This window comes from Pogoniulus pusillus, chromosome 6, assembly GCF_015220805.1.
Source record: "Pogoniulus pusillus isolate bPogPus1 chromosome 6, bPogPus1.pri, whole genome shotgun sequence".
Taxonomy (NCBI): Eukaryota; Metazoa; Chordata; class Aves; order Piciformes; family Lybiidae; genus Pogoniulus; species Pogoniulus pusillus.
In genome coordinates, this window is record NC_087269.1 from 1994291 (window position 1) to 2010111 (window position 15821).

The following is a 15821-nucleotide window of genomic DNA, read 5'->3' on the forward strand; positions in this document are numbered from 1 at the left end:
GCAGCATCCCCTAGGACAGCCCACACAGGAATGCATCCAGGTGGGCTTGGAAAGGCTCCAGAGAAGGAGACTCCACAACCTCTCTGGGCAGCCTGCTCCAGGCCTCTGCCACCCTCACACCAAACAACTTTCTCCTCCTCCTGTGCAGATGAAACCTTCTCTCTTCCACTCTGCATCCATTGCTCCTTGGCTTCTTGCCCCCAGAAGAGCTTGGCCCCCTCCACTTGACACCATCCTTGCTCTTTGCAGTTAATACCTAGCTCCTCTCCAGAAAGACATTGGTTTCTTTAAGCACCTTCACTGTTCACTCCCACCCTGAGCTGGAGAAGCAGCAAAGCACCTGCACAGCCTCCAACCCTTCTAAGGAACCAGAGAAGAAAAGCAGCAGCCAAGAAGCAGCAGCAGAGCATCACTGACCTTGCAAAGTACTTCAGTGAGAGAGCTCTGGCTGCTTTCCAAGCCAGCACCTGTAAAGCTGAGCAGATAAACACCGTGCAAGAGCTAATTGACATGGGGAGGACGTTGCCATGCAGGAGAAAGCTGACTGCAGGCAGCAGGAGTGCTGTGGATGGATGTGGAGCTGCCAGGAGCCAGCCCATGGCTCACAGCAGCCTGGGTCATAGAATTGATTTCATTGAATGACAGAATCAGGCAGGGTTGGAAGGGACCACAGGGATCAGCCAGTTCCAACGCCCCTGCCATGGGCAGGGACCCCCTACCCTAGAGCAGGCTGCACACAGCCCCATCCAGCCTGTCCTTAAACACCTCCAGGGATGAGTTTTCCACCACCTCCCTGGGCAACCTGTGCCAGGCTCTCACCACCCTCACGCTGAAGAACTTCTTCTCTAACATCCAATCTGAATCTATCCACTTCCAGCTTTGTTCCATCCTCCCCAGTCCTATCACTCCCTGACAGCCTAAAAAGTCCCTCCCCAGCTTTCCTGTAGCCCCTGCAGATACTGCAAGGCCACAAGAAGGTGACCTCAGAGCCTTCTCTCCAGACTGAACAGACCCAACTCCCTCAGCCTGTCCTCACAGCAGAGCAGCTCCATCCCTCTGCTCATCCTCATGGCCTTCTCTCAACACCTTCCAGCACCTCAGCAGCTCTCTGCAATTCAGGAGCCCACAGCTGGACACAGCACTCCAGGGGTGGCCTGAGCAGTGCTGAGCACAGGGGCACAAGAACCTCCCTTGTCCTGCTGGCTACATTATTCCTGATCCAGCCCAGGATGCCATTGGCTCTGCTGTCCACCTGGGCACTGCTGCCTCAGCTTCAGCTCCTCTCTCCCACCACCCCCAGGGCCCTCTCTGCCTGCCTGCTCTCAGCCACTCTGGCCCCAGCCTGCAGTGCTGCTTGGGGTTGTTGTGGCCAAAGTGCAGAACCTGCCCTTGGCCTTGTTCAGTCTCATCCCAGGTGCCTCAGCATCTCTCTTGACTTGTCAAGAAGGAGGTGCCAGGCTCTTTTCAGTGGTGTCCTCTGATAGGATGAGGAGAAATGGACAGAAAATGGATCTCAGGAAGCTCAACCTCAACACGAGGAGAAGCTTCTTTACTGTGAGGCTGCCAGAGCACTGGCACAGGCTGCCTAGGAAGGTTGTGGAGTCTCCTTCTCTAGAGAGTTTTCTGTCTGTGTTCCTGTGTGACCTGCCCTGGGTGATGCTGCTTTGCAGGAGGGTCAGACCAGATGAGCTCTGCCAGTCCCTTCCAACCTCTGCCATTCTGTGATCCTCTGCTCTGTGGCCTCAGGAGCAGATCTCACAGGCTCAGAGCAGTCTCTTCATGCTCACACCACGTTTGCAAAGCTCTGCAGGGTCCCTTCAGGTGAAGGCACTGCTTGAGCAAAAGGAGTTATTAATAGAAAGCAAAACTGTGCTTGCTCTGCAACACCTGCAGTGCTGGGCTTGGGGAGGAGTTGGATGCTGCAGCAGGAGTGTGGTGAGCAGCTTGGTTTGTCCCTGTGTGTCTGTGTGGATAGATACAGGGAGCTGGGGGTGTGCAGCCTGCAGCAGAGGAGGCTCAGGGCAGAGCTGATTGCTGCCTGCAGCTGCCTGCAGGGAGGCTGTAGCCAGGTGGGGTTGGGCTCTGCTGCCAGGCAAGCAGCAAGAGCAGAAGGGGCCAGAGTCTGAAGCTGTGGCAGGGCAGGTCTGGGCTGGATGTTGTTAGGAAGTTGTTGGCAGAGAGAGTGATTGGCACTGGAATGGGCTGCCCAGGGAGGTGGTGGAGTGGCTGTGGCTGGAGGTGTTGCAGCCAAGCCTGGCTGGGGCACTTAGTGCCATGGTCTGGTTGGTTGGGCAGGGCTGGGTGCTGGGTTGGGCTGGCTGAGCCTGGAGCTCTCTTCCAAGCAGGTTGATTCTATGATCCTTCCCTGCAACCATTCCAGGTCAGGTTGTGTGGGGCTCTGAGCAACCTGTTCTAGCTGCAGATGTCCTTGATGACTGCAGGGGGTTTGGAGTAGATGACCTTTAAAGGTCCCTTCCAACCCAACCCATCCTACAGTTCTCTATACACATGAACATAAGAAACAACAGACAGGCCATGAGAAGGCTGCATCCAGTATGCTGAGCTCTAAATCAAGGTGAATTCAACTTCCACCCTATAAAACTGGACTAAAACTGCCTTTGCCCCCCCTGGCTGGGCATAGGTTGGACTGGATGATCTTGGAGGTCCCTTCCAACCTGGTTTATTCCATGCTAGCAGAAGATGATCCATGCTGTTGCTCCAGCATGGCAAGCTTGGTAGCCTGGATGGCTTTTGGAGGTCCCTTCCAACCTGGTTGATTCTGAGTCTATGCTAACAGGAGATAATCCATGCTGTTGCTCCAGCATGGCAAGCTTGATAGCCTGGATGGCTTTTGGAGGTCCCTTCCAACCTGGTTGATTCTGATTCCATGCTAGCAGAAGATGATCCATGCTGTTGCTCCAGCATGGCAAGCTTGATATCCTAGATGGCTTTTGGAGGTCCTTTCCAACCTGGTTGATTCTGATTCCATGCTAGCAGAAGATGATCCATGCTGTTGCCCCAGCATGGCAAGCTTGATAGCCTGGATGGCTTTTGGAAGTCCCTTCCAACCTGGTTTATTCCATGCTAGCAGAAGATGATCCATGCTGTTGCTCCAGCATGGCAAGCTTGATAGCCTGGATGGCTTTTGGAGGTCCCTTCCAACCTGGTTGATTCCATGCTAGCAGGAGATGATCCATGCTGTTGCTCCAGCATGGCAAGCTTGGTAGCCTGGATGGCTTTTGGAGGTCCCTTCCAACCTGGTTGATTCCATGCTAGCAGGAGATGATCCATGCTGTTGCTCCAGCATGGCAAGCTTGGTAGCCTGGATGGCTTTTGGAGGTCCTTTCCAACCCAGACCACTCTGTGATTTGAAGCTATCAGCATCAGTGTTATGGACACCTTCAGCTAAGAGCAAAGGAAGACAAGGCTGATGTTGGACAGGGTGCAGAAGCAACGTGACAGTGAAGCCTTGTTCAGGTGGTAGGGGACAGGAAAAGCAAAGCTCTGTATCAGAGAATGGCTCAGGTTGGAAAGGACCTCAGAGCTCATCTACTCCAACTGTCCAAGGGACACCTCTCAACTAGACTCAGCTGCTCAAGGCCTCATCCATCCTAGCCTTGAACACTTCCAGGGAGGAGAAATAGCACAGACAAGGAAAGTTCTGCTGTTTAAATGAGCTGATCCCTGTCCTCTGCTCTTTATTTCTCCTCTCCCTTTTTTTTACTGCTTGTCTTTGAGCTATAGCTGGAAGCCACCAAGTGAAAGTGGAGTCTGCCTCTGCACCCAGGAGAAGCTGGTGCTCTAAACAGACACAGCAGTGACTGGGAGGGCAGAAGGAGGCTTGTTTGAGACATCCTTTGATCCACTAAACTGACTTAGCAGACAAAAGCAAGATGCAAATCTCTCTGGTTTCAGCAGAGGATTTGCTGGTGGGGCCACGTGGGAAATCCTTAATTAAGGCAGAGAAGAGGAACATCAGCAGAGGGGGAAACTGGGCAAGGGGAATGAGTATGCTAGGAGTGTGGGGAGGCTGAGCTGCAGCCTGGGAGGAGGTTAGCAGTGTTTAACATCTTTTCCAGTTGGCTTTGGCAGAAAAAGAAGTAGGGCAACACTGGTGAGGCGTCCTAATGACACAACGATGTAGGCAGCAGGAATGAAGAGGTGGATCAGGAGACTGCAGAAGAAGGAAGGGATTGACCTTGGCTGCCATGTGCAGAATGGGATGAAAACTTCCAGTTCTGAGCTCTAGGCCTGAGATTCATCACCAGCAGGACAAGAGAGGCTCTTCTGCCCCTGTGCTCAGCATGGCTCAGGCCACCCCTGGAGTCCAGCTGTGTCCAGCTCTGGGTTCCTCCATTGCAGAGAGCTGTTGAGGTGCTGGAAGGTGTTGAGAGAAGGGCAGCAAGGCTGGGGAGGGAGCTGGAGCAGAGCCCTGTGAGGAGAGGCTGAGGGAGCTGGGGGTGTGCAGCCTGCAGCAGAGGAGGCTCAGGGCAGAGCTGATTGCTGCCTGCAGCTGCCTGCAGGGAGGCTGTAGCCAGGTGGGGTTGGGCTCTGCTGCCAGGCAAGCAGCAAGAGCAGAAGGGGCCAGAGTCTGAAGCTGTGGCAGGGCAGGTCTGGGCTGGATGTGAGGAGGAAGTTCCTGGCAGAGAGAGTGATTGGCACTGGAATGGGCTGCCCAGGGAAGTGGTGGAGTGGCCGTGGCTGGAGGTGTTGCAGCCAAGCCTGGCTGGGGCACTTAGTGCCATGGTCTGGTTGGTTGGGCAGGGCTGGGTGCTAGGTTGGGCTGGCTGAGCTTGGAGCTCTCTTCCATCCTGCTTGGTTCTATGATTCTAGGATTTCCATCACTATAATGATGGAGTAGACAACCATAGAATAATATGGGCTGCAAAAGACCTTTAAGATCACAGAATCAGTCAGGGTTGGAAGGGAGCACAAGGATCAGCCAGTTCCAACCCCCCTGCCATGCCCAGGGACACCCTACCCTAGAGCAGGCTGCACACAGCCCCATCCAGCCTGGCCTTAAACACCTCCAGGGATGGAGCCTCAGCCACCTCCCTGGGCAGCCCATTCCAGCCTCTCACCACTCTCCTGCTGAAGTAATCCTCTCACTTATGACTTGGCTCTCAGGGAGCTCTACATTGAGGTTTCCCTTCAGCTTTCTCTTCTCCAAGCTGAACACCATCAGCTCCCTCAGCTGCTCCTCCCCAGACCTGTCCTCCAGACCCTTTACCAACTTCCTTGCCATTCTCTGGACCTGCTCCAGCCCCTCAATGTCCTTCCTGGAGTGAGGTACCCCAAAAGTGAAGGCAGCACTCAGAATATTGCCCTCACAGAGCTTGCTTCAGCACTCCTCTGTACTGAAGGACTTCCCTCTCCTCTGCATCTCACAAAAACAAGAGAGTGAGTCTCCAGCACTGACTCATTCATCTTCAGAGCTACTACACATTCTCATCTGCTCCACATCTTGAGTACCTCCAGGGCTTGAGATGAATGACAGAACATTAGCAACAGGCATTTCATTAATACCAGAGGCAGCCCAAAATTGCCCATTGAAGCCTTTCCCATGCTTCCTTCCCTCTGCTGGGAAGGGAAATTGGTCAGGGGGGGGGAAAAAGCCACCAAAATTCATTTGGTTTTGGTAATACTAAAAAATATCTTTTGGGTGAAACAGTCAAAATCAAGGATTCAAAGTGTTGCTTTTGGGAGGAGGAGGAGGGGGGAAATCCTCATCTTACTACTCATCTGACCCCCTGCAGAGGGGTGAAATAAAGTCATAGAATCAGGCAGGGTTGGAAAGGACCACAAGGATCATAGAATCACAGAATCAGGCAGGGTTGGCAGGGAGCACAAGGAGCAGCCAGTCCCAACCCCCTGCCATGCCCAGGGACACCCTACCCTAGAGCAGGCTGCACACAGCCTCAGCCAGCCTGGCCTCAAACACCTCCAGCCATGGGGCCTCAGCCACCTCCCTGGGCAACCCATTCCAGCCTCTCACCACTCTCCTGCTCAACAACTTCCTCCTCACCTCCAGCCTCACTCTCCCCACCTCCAGCCTCACTCTCCCCACCTCCACCTTTGCTCCAGTCCCCCCACTCCTGACACTCCCTCACAGCCTCAAAAGTCCCTCCCCAGCTTTTTTGGAGCCCCCTTCAGATCCTGGCAGGCCACCAGAAGGTCCCCTGGGAGCCTCCTCTGCTCCAGCCTGCACAGCCCCAACTCTTTCAGGCTGTGCTCACAGCAGAGCTGCTGCAGCCTCTCAGCATCCTCCTGGCCCTGCTCTGGACACTCTCCAGCATCTCCACAGCCCTCTTGTCCCAGGGGCTCCAGAGCTGGATGCAGCACTCCAGGTGGGCTCTCAGCAGAGCAGAGCAGAGGGGCAGAATCCCCTCCCTGGCCCTGCTGCCCACACTGCTGCTGCTGCAGCCCAGGTCACAGTGGTGGCTTCCAGCACCTCAACTCCAGAAGAACAACTGGAGGATGATGTTCTGGAGCTACTCCCTGGCCCCAGCCCAAGTGCCAATGCACTGTGTGGGTTCAGGTAGGTCACTCAGCACCTCTGCCTCAGTTTCAAGGCACAGCCAAAGAGGAACAGTCACAGAGCACTAATGGGCAAGCAGATCACAGAACCACAGAATTAAGCAGGTTGGAAAAGATCTCAAAGCTCATTCAGTCCAGCCTAGCACCTAACCCTTCTGATTAACCAAACCAGGGCACCAAGTGCCTTCTCCAGCCTCCTCTTAAACACCTCCAGGGATGGAGACTCCACCACCTCCCTGGGCAGCCCATTCCAATGCCAATCACTCTCTCTAACAACAACTTCCTCCTCACATCCAGCCTAGACCTGCCCTGCCACAGCTTCAGACTCTGGCCCCTTCTTCTGTTGCTGCTTGCCTGGCAGCAGAGCCCAACCCCACCTGGCTACAGCCTCCCTGCAGGCAGCTGCAGGCAGCAATCAGCTCTGCCCTGAGCCTCCTCTGCTGCAGGCTGCACCCCCCCAGCTCCCTCAGCCTCTCCTCACAGGGCTCTGCTCCAGGCCCCTCCCCAGCCTTGCTGCCCTGCTCTCAACACCTTCCAGCACCTCAGCAGCTCTCTGCAATTCAGGAGCCCACAGCTGGATGCAGCACTCCAGGGGTGGCCTGAGCAGTGCTGAGCACAGGGGCACAAGAACCTCCCTTGTCCTGCTGGCTACATTATTCCTGATCCAGCCCAGGATGCCATTTGCCTTCTTGGCCACCTGGGCACACTGCTGGCTCATGCCCAGCTGCTGCCAACCAGTATCCCCAGCTCCCTCTCTGCCTGGCTGCTCTCCAGCCACTCTATCCCCAGCCTGTGGCACTGCTTGGGGTTGTTGTGGCCAAAGTGCAGAACCCTGCAGTTTGCCTTGTTAAAACTCATGCCCAGCATGCATGAGTTGATCACCTTCAAAGCAGATCTGCTCCTGGAAGTCACTTAACCTTGTGCAAACCATCAGGAAGCAGCATCTCCTCCCACTGTGTCCCTTGAACCACAGAATCACAGCATGCATTGGGTTGGAATAGACCCCTGAAGGTCACCTTGTCCAACCTGCCTGCAGGGACAACTTATTGGGGCATTAAGTGCAGAACCAAATCCCAGATTCAAAATATTTAACAAGTGCCTATAAATAAAGATGAAGAGGAATGATCCAAAGATGAATAATGGAGAGATCATCAAAACATAACATAAGTAAGTCTCAATGCATCCTGTAGGATCTCTGGGTGCAGGAAGTCTCTTGCAGGCATGCAAAGCTCTGTCAGAGCTGTTCTGGCCTGGCTGGAGGCAGCTGGGTTCAAATGCTAATGCAAACAAATCATCCATGTCTTGCTCTGGGAGTAGCCTCCATCCCCCATGGCCTTCACCTCTGCTCTGAAGGTCCAGGAAGACTTGGGAGGAGGTCACAAGTGCACAGCTTCTGCAGCGTTGCTTTGCCTGGGTATCAAGAAGCTAGGAAAGGGAATTCCTCCTGTTCATAGAATCAGTGAGGGTTGGAAAGGACCCCAAGGATCATCCAGCTCCAACTCCCTGCCACAGGCAGGGACACCTTATGCTAGATCAAGTTGCTCAGAGTCACATCCAGCCTGGCCTTAAACACCTCCAGGGATGAGGCTTCCACCACCTCCCTGGGCAACCTGTGCCAGGCTCTCACCACCCTTATGCTGAAGAGCTTCTTCCTAACATCCAACCTGCATCTCCTCACTTCTTGTTTTGCTCCACTCCCCTCAGTCCTAGCACTGCTTCACATCCTAAGAAGTCCCTCCCCAGCTCAGAGTCACATCCAAACTGGCTTTAAAGACCTCCAGGGATGGGGCCTCAAGCACCTCCCTGAGCAACCTCTTCCAGGGTCTCAGCACCCTCATACTGGAGAACTTCTTCCTAACATCCAGTCTGAATCTACCCAATTCTAGTTTTGCTCCACTACCCCAGCCCTATCACTGCCTGATATCCTAAAAAGTCCCTCCCCAGCTTTCTTGTAGCCCCCTTCAGGTACTGCAAGGCCACAAGAAGGTCACCTTGGAGCCTTCTCCTCTCCAGACTGAACAGCCCCAACTCTCTCTTCACAGCAGAGCAGCTCCAGCCCTCTGATCATTCTCATGGCCCTTCTCTGGACACTTCCCAGCACCTCCAGACCCCTCTCATAATAGGGGCTCCAGAACTGGATGCAGTACTCCAGGTGGGGTCTAAGCAGAGCACAGCAGAGGGACAAGATCACTTCCCTCTCCCTGCTGCCCTCACTTCTCCTGCTGCAGCCCAGGCTCTGGTACTCTCTGGGCTGCAGGAGCACACTGATAGCTCAGGCTGAGCTTCTCCTCCACCAGCACCCCCAAGTCTCTCTCCTCAGGGCTGCTCTCAAGCCAGGCACTGCCCAGCCTGTGCTGATGCTTGGTATTGCCCAACATAGGCTAGGCAGTGACTGGCTTGAGAGCAGCCCTGAGTAGAGAGGCTTTTAGCATGGACTTCCCTGATGACCTTGGGCTGGTTGCTTGCTCTGTGCCATGCTCTGTTCCCTCACCTCAGGGGGACAGAATGAGTTTAATAAATCATTACTGGTGCCTCTTTGGCTTCACCAAGGAACTGTTCCTCAGCCTCAGAGCATCACATTACGCTGATCTGCAGCGGCAGCAGAGGGCTGTAAGGAAATCTTCCCCCTGCTCTCTGCTGCTGGGGGACCTTCAAAAGCCTGGATGAGGCACTCAATGCCATGGTCTAGTTGACTGGATAGGGCTGGGTGCTAGGTTGGACTGGCTGAGCTTGGAGCTCTCTTCCAACCTGCTTGATTCTATGCTTCATCCACACACAAGTCCACCAAAGGCCATGGAGAACAATCCCCATCTCAGCCATCCTTGCTCCTCTCTAACAAAAAGATCACCAGGAGGTAATTTGGCTTGATGGGTGGCCCAAAAGGGTCCTCAAATAGACTGTGGAGTCTTCATTCTTGTTTGAAACCCACCCAGCAGGGACTCCCTGCAGCAGGGAGGTTCTTCATAGCAAGGAGGAGTTGGAGATTTTGTCTTTTAGAAGGAACCCAAACAATAAACAACACTTAGAAGATGCCTGATTTGAACAGAAAATGAGCACAATTAGCCACAGCATCACTCATGCATTAATGAAGAGGTGCTTGTGTTCCAGGGCTGAACATCAGAGCAAACACTTCTCCTCCAGTATGCCTCAAGGAAAAAAAACATGGAAGTAGGAGAGCAGAGAAGGACCCAAGGGGAAAAAGGAAGCCCCTGAGAGTGGCCTGAAGGATGAGCAGCAACACAAGGAGGGCTGAAACCTTCAGGTTCCAGGGTTCAACATTTGAGTTCATAGAATCATAGAACCAGTCAGGGTTAGAAGGGAGCACAAGGAGCAGCCAGTGCCAACCTCCCTGCCATACCCAGGGACACTCTACCCTAGAGCAGGCTGCACACAGCCTCAGCCAGCCTGGCCTGAAACACCTCCAGCCATGGGGCCTCAACCACCTCCCTGGGCAACCCAGTCCAGCCTCTCACCACTCTCCTGCTCAACAACTTCCTCCTCACCTCCAGCCTCACTCTCACCTCCACCTTTGTTCCATTCCCCCCACTTCTGTCACTCCCTCACAGCCTCAAAAGTCCCTCCCCAGCTTTTTTGGAGCCCCCTTCAGATCCTGGCAGGCCACAAGAAGGTCCCCTGGGAGCCTCCTCTGCTCCAGCCTGCACAGCCCCAACTCTTTCAGGCTGTGCTCACAGCAGAGCTGCTGCAGCCTCTCAGCATCCTCCTGGCCCTGCTCTGGACACTCTCCAGCATCTCCACAGCCCTCTTGTCCCAGGGGCTCCAGAGCTGGATGCAGCACTCCAGGTGAGGTCTCAGCAGAGCAGAGCAGAGTGGGAGAATCCCCTCCCTCGACCTGCTGACCCAACCCTTTTGCTTGGGGACACACACACACACACAAGCCAGCCTGTAGGAATCTGCTGGAGCAGACAGGAGGGATGGCACAGGGTGGGATGATGGGAGGCTGAGTAATCTGCATTTCAATATGCAAATAGATTAAGTCTAATTGCCCTTTACACCAGTGGAGGAGAGCAACACAATAGCTGTCCAGTTCTAGACAGCTTCCTGCTATAGAATTAGAGAATCAAAGAATAGCAGGGGTTGGATGTGACCTCTGGAGATCATCTAGTCCAACCCTCTGCTGTCACTGAGCTCCAGACCTTGGAAGATGACCACCAGGGAAAAAAAAGCTGAGTCAAAAATCAATCTGTTTTGGCCTGCTGTGAAGGGCTGTGTCACTTCTGCCAGAGCCTTTTCACCCCCCTCCCCTCCCCACAACCCCACACCCTCCATCCATGCAAAACAGAGACCTTGAAAATCCCTGGCCGTGCCCTCACGTCTCAACCAACCAGCAGCACCACGCCTGGATGCACCTGAGCACACAGCATAGCTCTCATCCCCACTAAGAGCCTGAAAGGACACACAACTGCAGCCAAACCCACCCCCAAATCTTCCCTGTTTGAGCCACTGCCCACCCGAGGACACAGGAAAGATGATGATTGCCAGCTCTGCCGTGGGCATGGTGGGACAGAGGAGTCAAACCCCAGCTTCACTTGGGATCTGCATGAATTCTCTACCTGCCTGAGGGGAGAAAAATCAACCCTTCAAAGGCATAAGCACCTTGGTAACCACACAGGTACAGGGAGGAGGAGGAGGAGGAGAAAGGCTGTGCCCACACTTTTTGTCACAACAAACCCCACCTTTGCTCTCCACCACTTCCACCCCAGCCCTGGCAGTGGTGGGCTCTGCCAAAGAAAGCTCTGGAAACCACAACTGCAGCCAACCCTCCTGGCAGAGCAGCCACCCCATCACTTCTGGATTTGCATTCCCGACACATCCAGCCCCTTCGACCCGGAGAGAAAGAACAACAGCAGCTCTGCCTCCCCAATCCCACATGGGATCTCTCCCCAGGGTGAAACAAGGGCCTCTCTTTTCCAAACCAGGGTGAAAGGGGGGTGGGGGGGATGATGGAAGGGGGTGGGGGACACAGACAGAGGGATGTGAGCTGCGCTAAACATGGCAGCATCCAGCAGCTGCCCCACCCAAGCGGCCTAGGACGTGTATCACCTGCATCCCGGGATGCTTTGTCCGGGGGATGCTCCCAGCCTGGGGTGTTGCCTGGCACCTTCCCATGCGTGTGGCACTTCACTGGGTGCCCTAGCAGTGGGTGGGAGCCTGGGGGATGCAGGGAGGTGCTCAGGATGCTGGTCCTTGGGGTTGGCTGCACCGCGGTAGCCAAGGGGGGAGCCTGGAAAGCAGCAGCAGTGCCTGGGCACAGCCCAAGGATGCGATCCTAAATCTCCCTCTGCTAGAAGGCAGTGCGGTAGGTGACTCTGAATTTGGGGATGTGGTCGGGGTGGGGGGCAGAGGACTCGGGAAGCTGCTGCAAAATGCCAGGGGACAAAAAGGACCACGGCTTCACCACCTGCACAGCGCCTGTCCACAGCCCTCCAGTGACCCCCAGAGAGGTGAGGAATTTTAAGGACATCCTCTCCGCCCCCACCGCCCCCGCCAAGCAAATCCCCCCCATCCCGGAATGCTCCCGAGATGCATTCACGCAACTCCCAGGGTAGAGATGGGCAAGAAGGAACTGGAGAAGGGCCGAGGGGGTCACCCAACTGCCAGGGTGCGGATCGACGAGAAGGGAGAGGAGAAGGATGGAGCAGCAGGAGGGGAGCCTCACCTGTAAGACGAGCTGACCCCCGCTGCCACCTCCTCCTTGATCTGCCTGTTGAGAGCATCGGCGGCCGCCCTGCCCCCGCCCGCCTCCTCCACCTTCTTCCGACCCTTCTCTCTCCCATCCCCGGCCCGTGTTCCTTTGGGATGCTCATCCTCCGCCTCGGCATCTTCCTCCTTCTTCTCGGGAAGAACCTTCCGTCTTTTCTCCTGAGCTGGTTTCTCCGGGGAGCCGCGGTCCAGGGCAAGGACTGGGGAAGGTCCCGGTTTAGGGATCCAGGGATGATCCCCGCGTTTAGGGATGGGCCAGGCACGGAAATCCTTCTGGTACTGGGTCTCCTTCTCGAAGGGGGTGTCCGAGGGCTGGTACTCGCTTTTGGGTTTGCAGCTGGGTTCCGGTCGTTGCACCTTCCAGGGTTTGTAATCGTGTCGCATCACCGAATCAGCGGGGGGAGAGGAGTGGGGAGCCGGGCCGGGGCGCGTAGCACCGGGAACCGCTTCCCCGCCACCTCCAACCCCCGCCGCTGCTGCCGCCGCCGCCGCTGCCTCCCCAGCGGGCTGGGTTTCGATGGGGGCAGCGGGGCGAGGAGGAGGAGGCTGAGGAAGGTGATGCGCGGGAGCGCCGGGATGCTCGGTGGCCTCCGAGTACTTGGTGAAAACGAGCGGGACGGCGATGTCGGCTTTGTCCAGCTGGTTCCAGAAGCGGGCGATGCAGCAGGCGCGGGTGATGCAGGGCCACGCCATGGCGGCCCCGCGCCAGGAGCGCACCCGCTCCGCACCGCTCCGCGCCCAGGCAGCGCCGGGCGCAGGCAGGGATGGGGGGGCAGGGGAGGGGCGAAAGCGGGCCTGGCCACGCCTCCTCGGCGCGTGAGGAGGGTGGGGGCTAAAGGGGTGTGGCCTACAGGGGGTGTGGCTTCACAGTACCACAGTATCACAGCATCACCAAGGTTGGAAGAGACCTCACAGATCATCCAGTCCAACCCTTTAGCACAGAGCTCAAGGCCAGACCATGGCACCAAGTGCCACGTCCAGTCCTGCCTTGAACAGCTCCAGGGACGGCGACTCCACCACCTCCCCGGGCAGCCCATTCCAGTGTCCAATGACTCTCTCAGGGAAGAACTTTCTCCTCACCTCCAGCCTAAATCTCCCCTGGAGCAGCCTGAGGCTGTGTCCTCATGTTCTGGTGCTGGCCACCTGAGAGAAGAGAGCAACCTCCCCCTGGCCACAACCTCCCCTCAGGTAGTTGTAGACAGCAATAAGGTCTGCCCTGAGCCTCCTCTTCTCCAGGCTAACCAATCCCAGCTCCCTCAGCCTCTCCTCGTAGGGCTGTGCTCAAGGCCTCTCCCCAGCCTCGTTGCCCTTCTCTGGACACGCTCAAGCATCTCAATGTCCCTCCTAAACTGGGGGGCCCAGAACTGAACACAGTACTCAAGGTGTGGTCTAAGCAGTGCAGAGTACAGGGGCAGAATGACCTCCCTGCTCCTGCTGGCCACACCATTCCTGATGCAGGCCAGGATGCCACTGGCTCTCTTGGCCACCTGGGCACACTGCTGGCTCATGTTCAGGTGGGTATCAATCAGCACCCCCAGATCCCTCTCTGTCTGGCTGCTCTCAGCCACTCCGACCCCAGCCTGCATCTCTGCATGGGGTTGTTGTGGCCAAAGTGCAGCACCCTGCACTTGGAGCTATTGAACCCCATCCCATTGGACTCTGCCCATCTGTCCAGGCAGTCAAGGTCCCACTGCAGAGCCCTTCTGCCTTCCAACTCATGCTTGTGCGGTGTAAGGGCCGCGGGGAGAGACCTGCAGGGCTGGGCCGTAGCAGGCACCGACGCGCACACCTCCGCGTCAGGCGTGGGCAGCCCTGCACACACACGGGTGAGACACAGCCCTGGCAGGTACATGTGTGCACACACACACACACACGTCAGGCGTGGGCAGCCCTGCACACACGGGTGAGAGACAGCCCTGGCAGGTACATGTGCACACACACACACACACACACACACGTCAGGCGTGGGCAGCCCTGCACACACGGGTGAGAGACAGCCCTGGCAGGTACATGTGCACACACACACACCCCCGCGTCAGGCGTGGGCAGCCCTGCACACACGGGTGAGAGACAGCCCTGGCAGGTACATGTGCACACACACACACACACTCCCGCGTCAGGCGTGGGCAGCCCTGCACACACGGGTGAGAGACAGCCCTGGCAGGTACATGTGTGCACACACACACACACACACACACGTCAGGCGTGGGCAGCCCTGCACACACACGGGTGAGAGACAGCCCTGGCAGGTACATGTGTGCACACACACACACACGTCAGGCGTGGGCAGCCCTGCACACACACGGGTGAGAGACAGCCCTGGCAGGTACATGTGTGCACACACACACACACACGTGTCAGGCGTGGGCAGCCCTGCACACACACGGGTGAGACACAGCCCTGGCAGGTACATGTGTGCACACACACACACACACGTGTCAGGCGTGGGCAGCCCTGCACACACACGGGTGAGACACAGCCCTGGCAGGTACATGTGCACACACACACACACACGTCAGGCGTGGGCAGCCCTGCACACACACGGGTGAGAGACAGCCCTGGCAGGTACATGTGTGCACACACACACACACACGTGTCAGGCGTGGGCAGCCCTGCACACACACGGGTGAGACACAGCCCTGGCAGGTACATGTGCACACACACACACACACACACATGTCAGGTGTGGGCAGCCCTGCACACACACGGGTGAGACACAGCCCTGGCAGGTACATGTGTGCACACACACACACACACGTGTCAGGCGTGGGCAGCCCTGCACACACACGGGTGAGACACAGCCCTGGCAGGTACATGTGCACACACACACACACACACACACGTCAGGCGTGGGCAGCCCTGCACACATACAGGTGTGACACGGCCCTGGCAGATGCATGTGTGCACAGGCAGACATGCGCAGCTGTGTGCACACATGCACAGCCGCACACATGCACACACATGTAAGACACATTCTACCTGCATCCACACACATGCACAGTCACACTTGCATAGACACACACACCCCTGACATGCTCAACTCTGTGCACACATGCACAGCCACGCACATAAAACCATTCTACCTGCATTCACACACGTGCACACACACATGTATAGCACATTCTATGTGCATTCACACACATGCACAGTCACACACATAAACACACACACCCCTGACATGCTCAGCTGCGTGCACACATGCACAGCCACACACATAAAACACATTCTACCTGCAGTCACACACGTGCACTGTCTCACACACACACACATAAACCACATTCTACCTGCAGTCACACATGTGCACAGTCACACACACATGCACACACTCCTGACATGCTCAGCTGCGTGCACACTTGCTCTCAGGCTGCTCTATTCCAGACTCAGCCGCCCCAGGGCTCTCAGCCCTTCCTTCTCACAGTGATGCTTCAGGCCCCTCAGCAATTCTGCAGCCCCTCACTGCATTGTCTCCTCTGCTTCCCTGTCATCCTTGAACTGAGGAGCCCAGAACTGGGTGCAGTGCTTCAGGCGTGGCCTCTGTAAGGCAGAGCAGAGTGGAAGGAGAA

At 56.2% G+C, this 15821-nt stretch overlaps 1 protein-coding gene across 1 annotated transcript in view; it reads right to left on the minus strand.

Moving 5' to 3' along the window:
* Window positions 1-13037, minus strand: part of MAP6 (microtubule associated protein 6) — a 47119-nt gene extending 34082 nt beyond the window's left edge. Inside the window, exon 1 of the mRNA XM_064144213.1 lies at window positions 12215-13037. Within this exon, the coding sequence (XP_064000283.1) occupies window positions 12215-12951 (737 nt within the window). The 5' untranslated portion in view covers window positions 12952-13037. The remainder of the gene's footprint in view (window positions 1-12214) is intronic.
* Between the last annotated feature and the right edge of the window lie 2784 nt (window positions 13038-15821).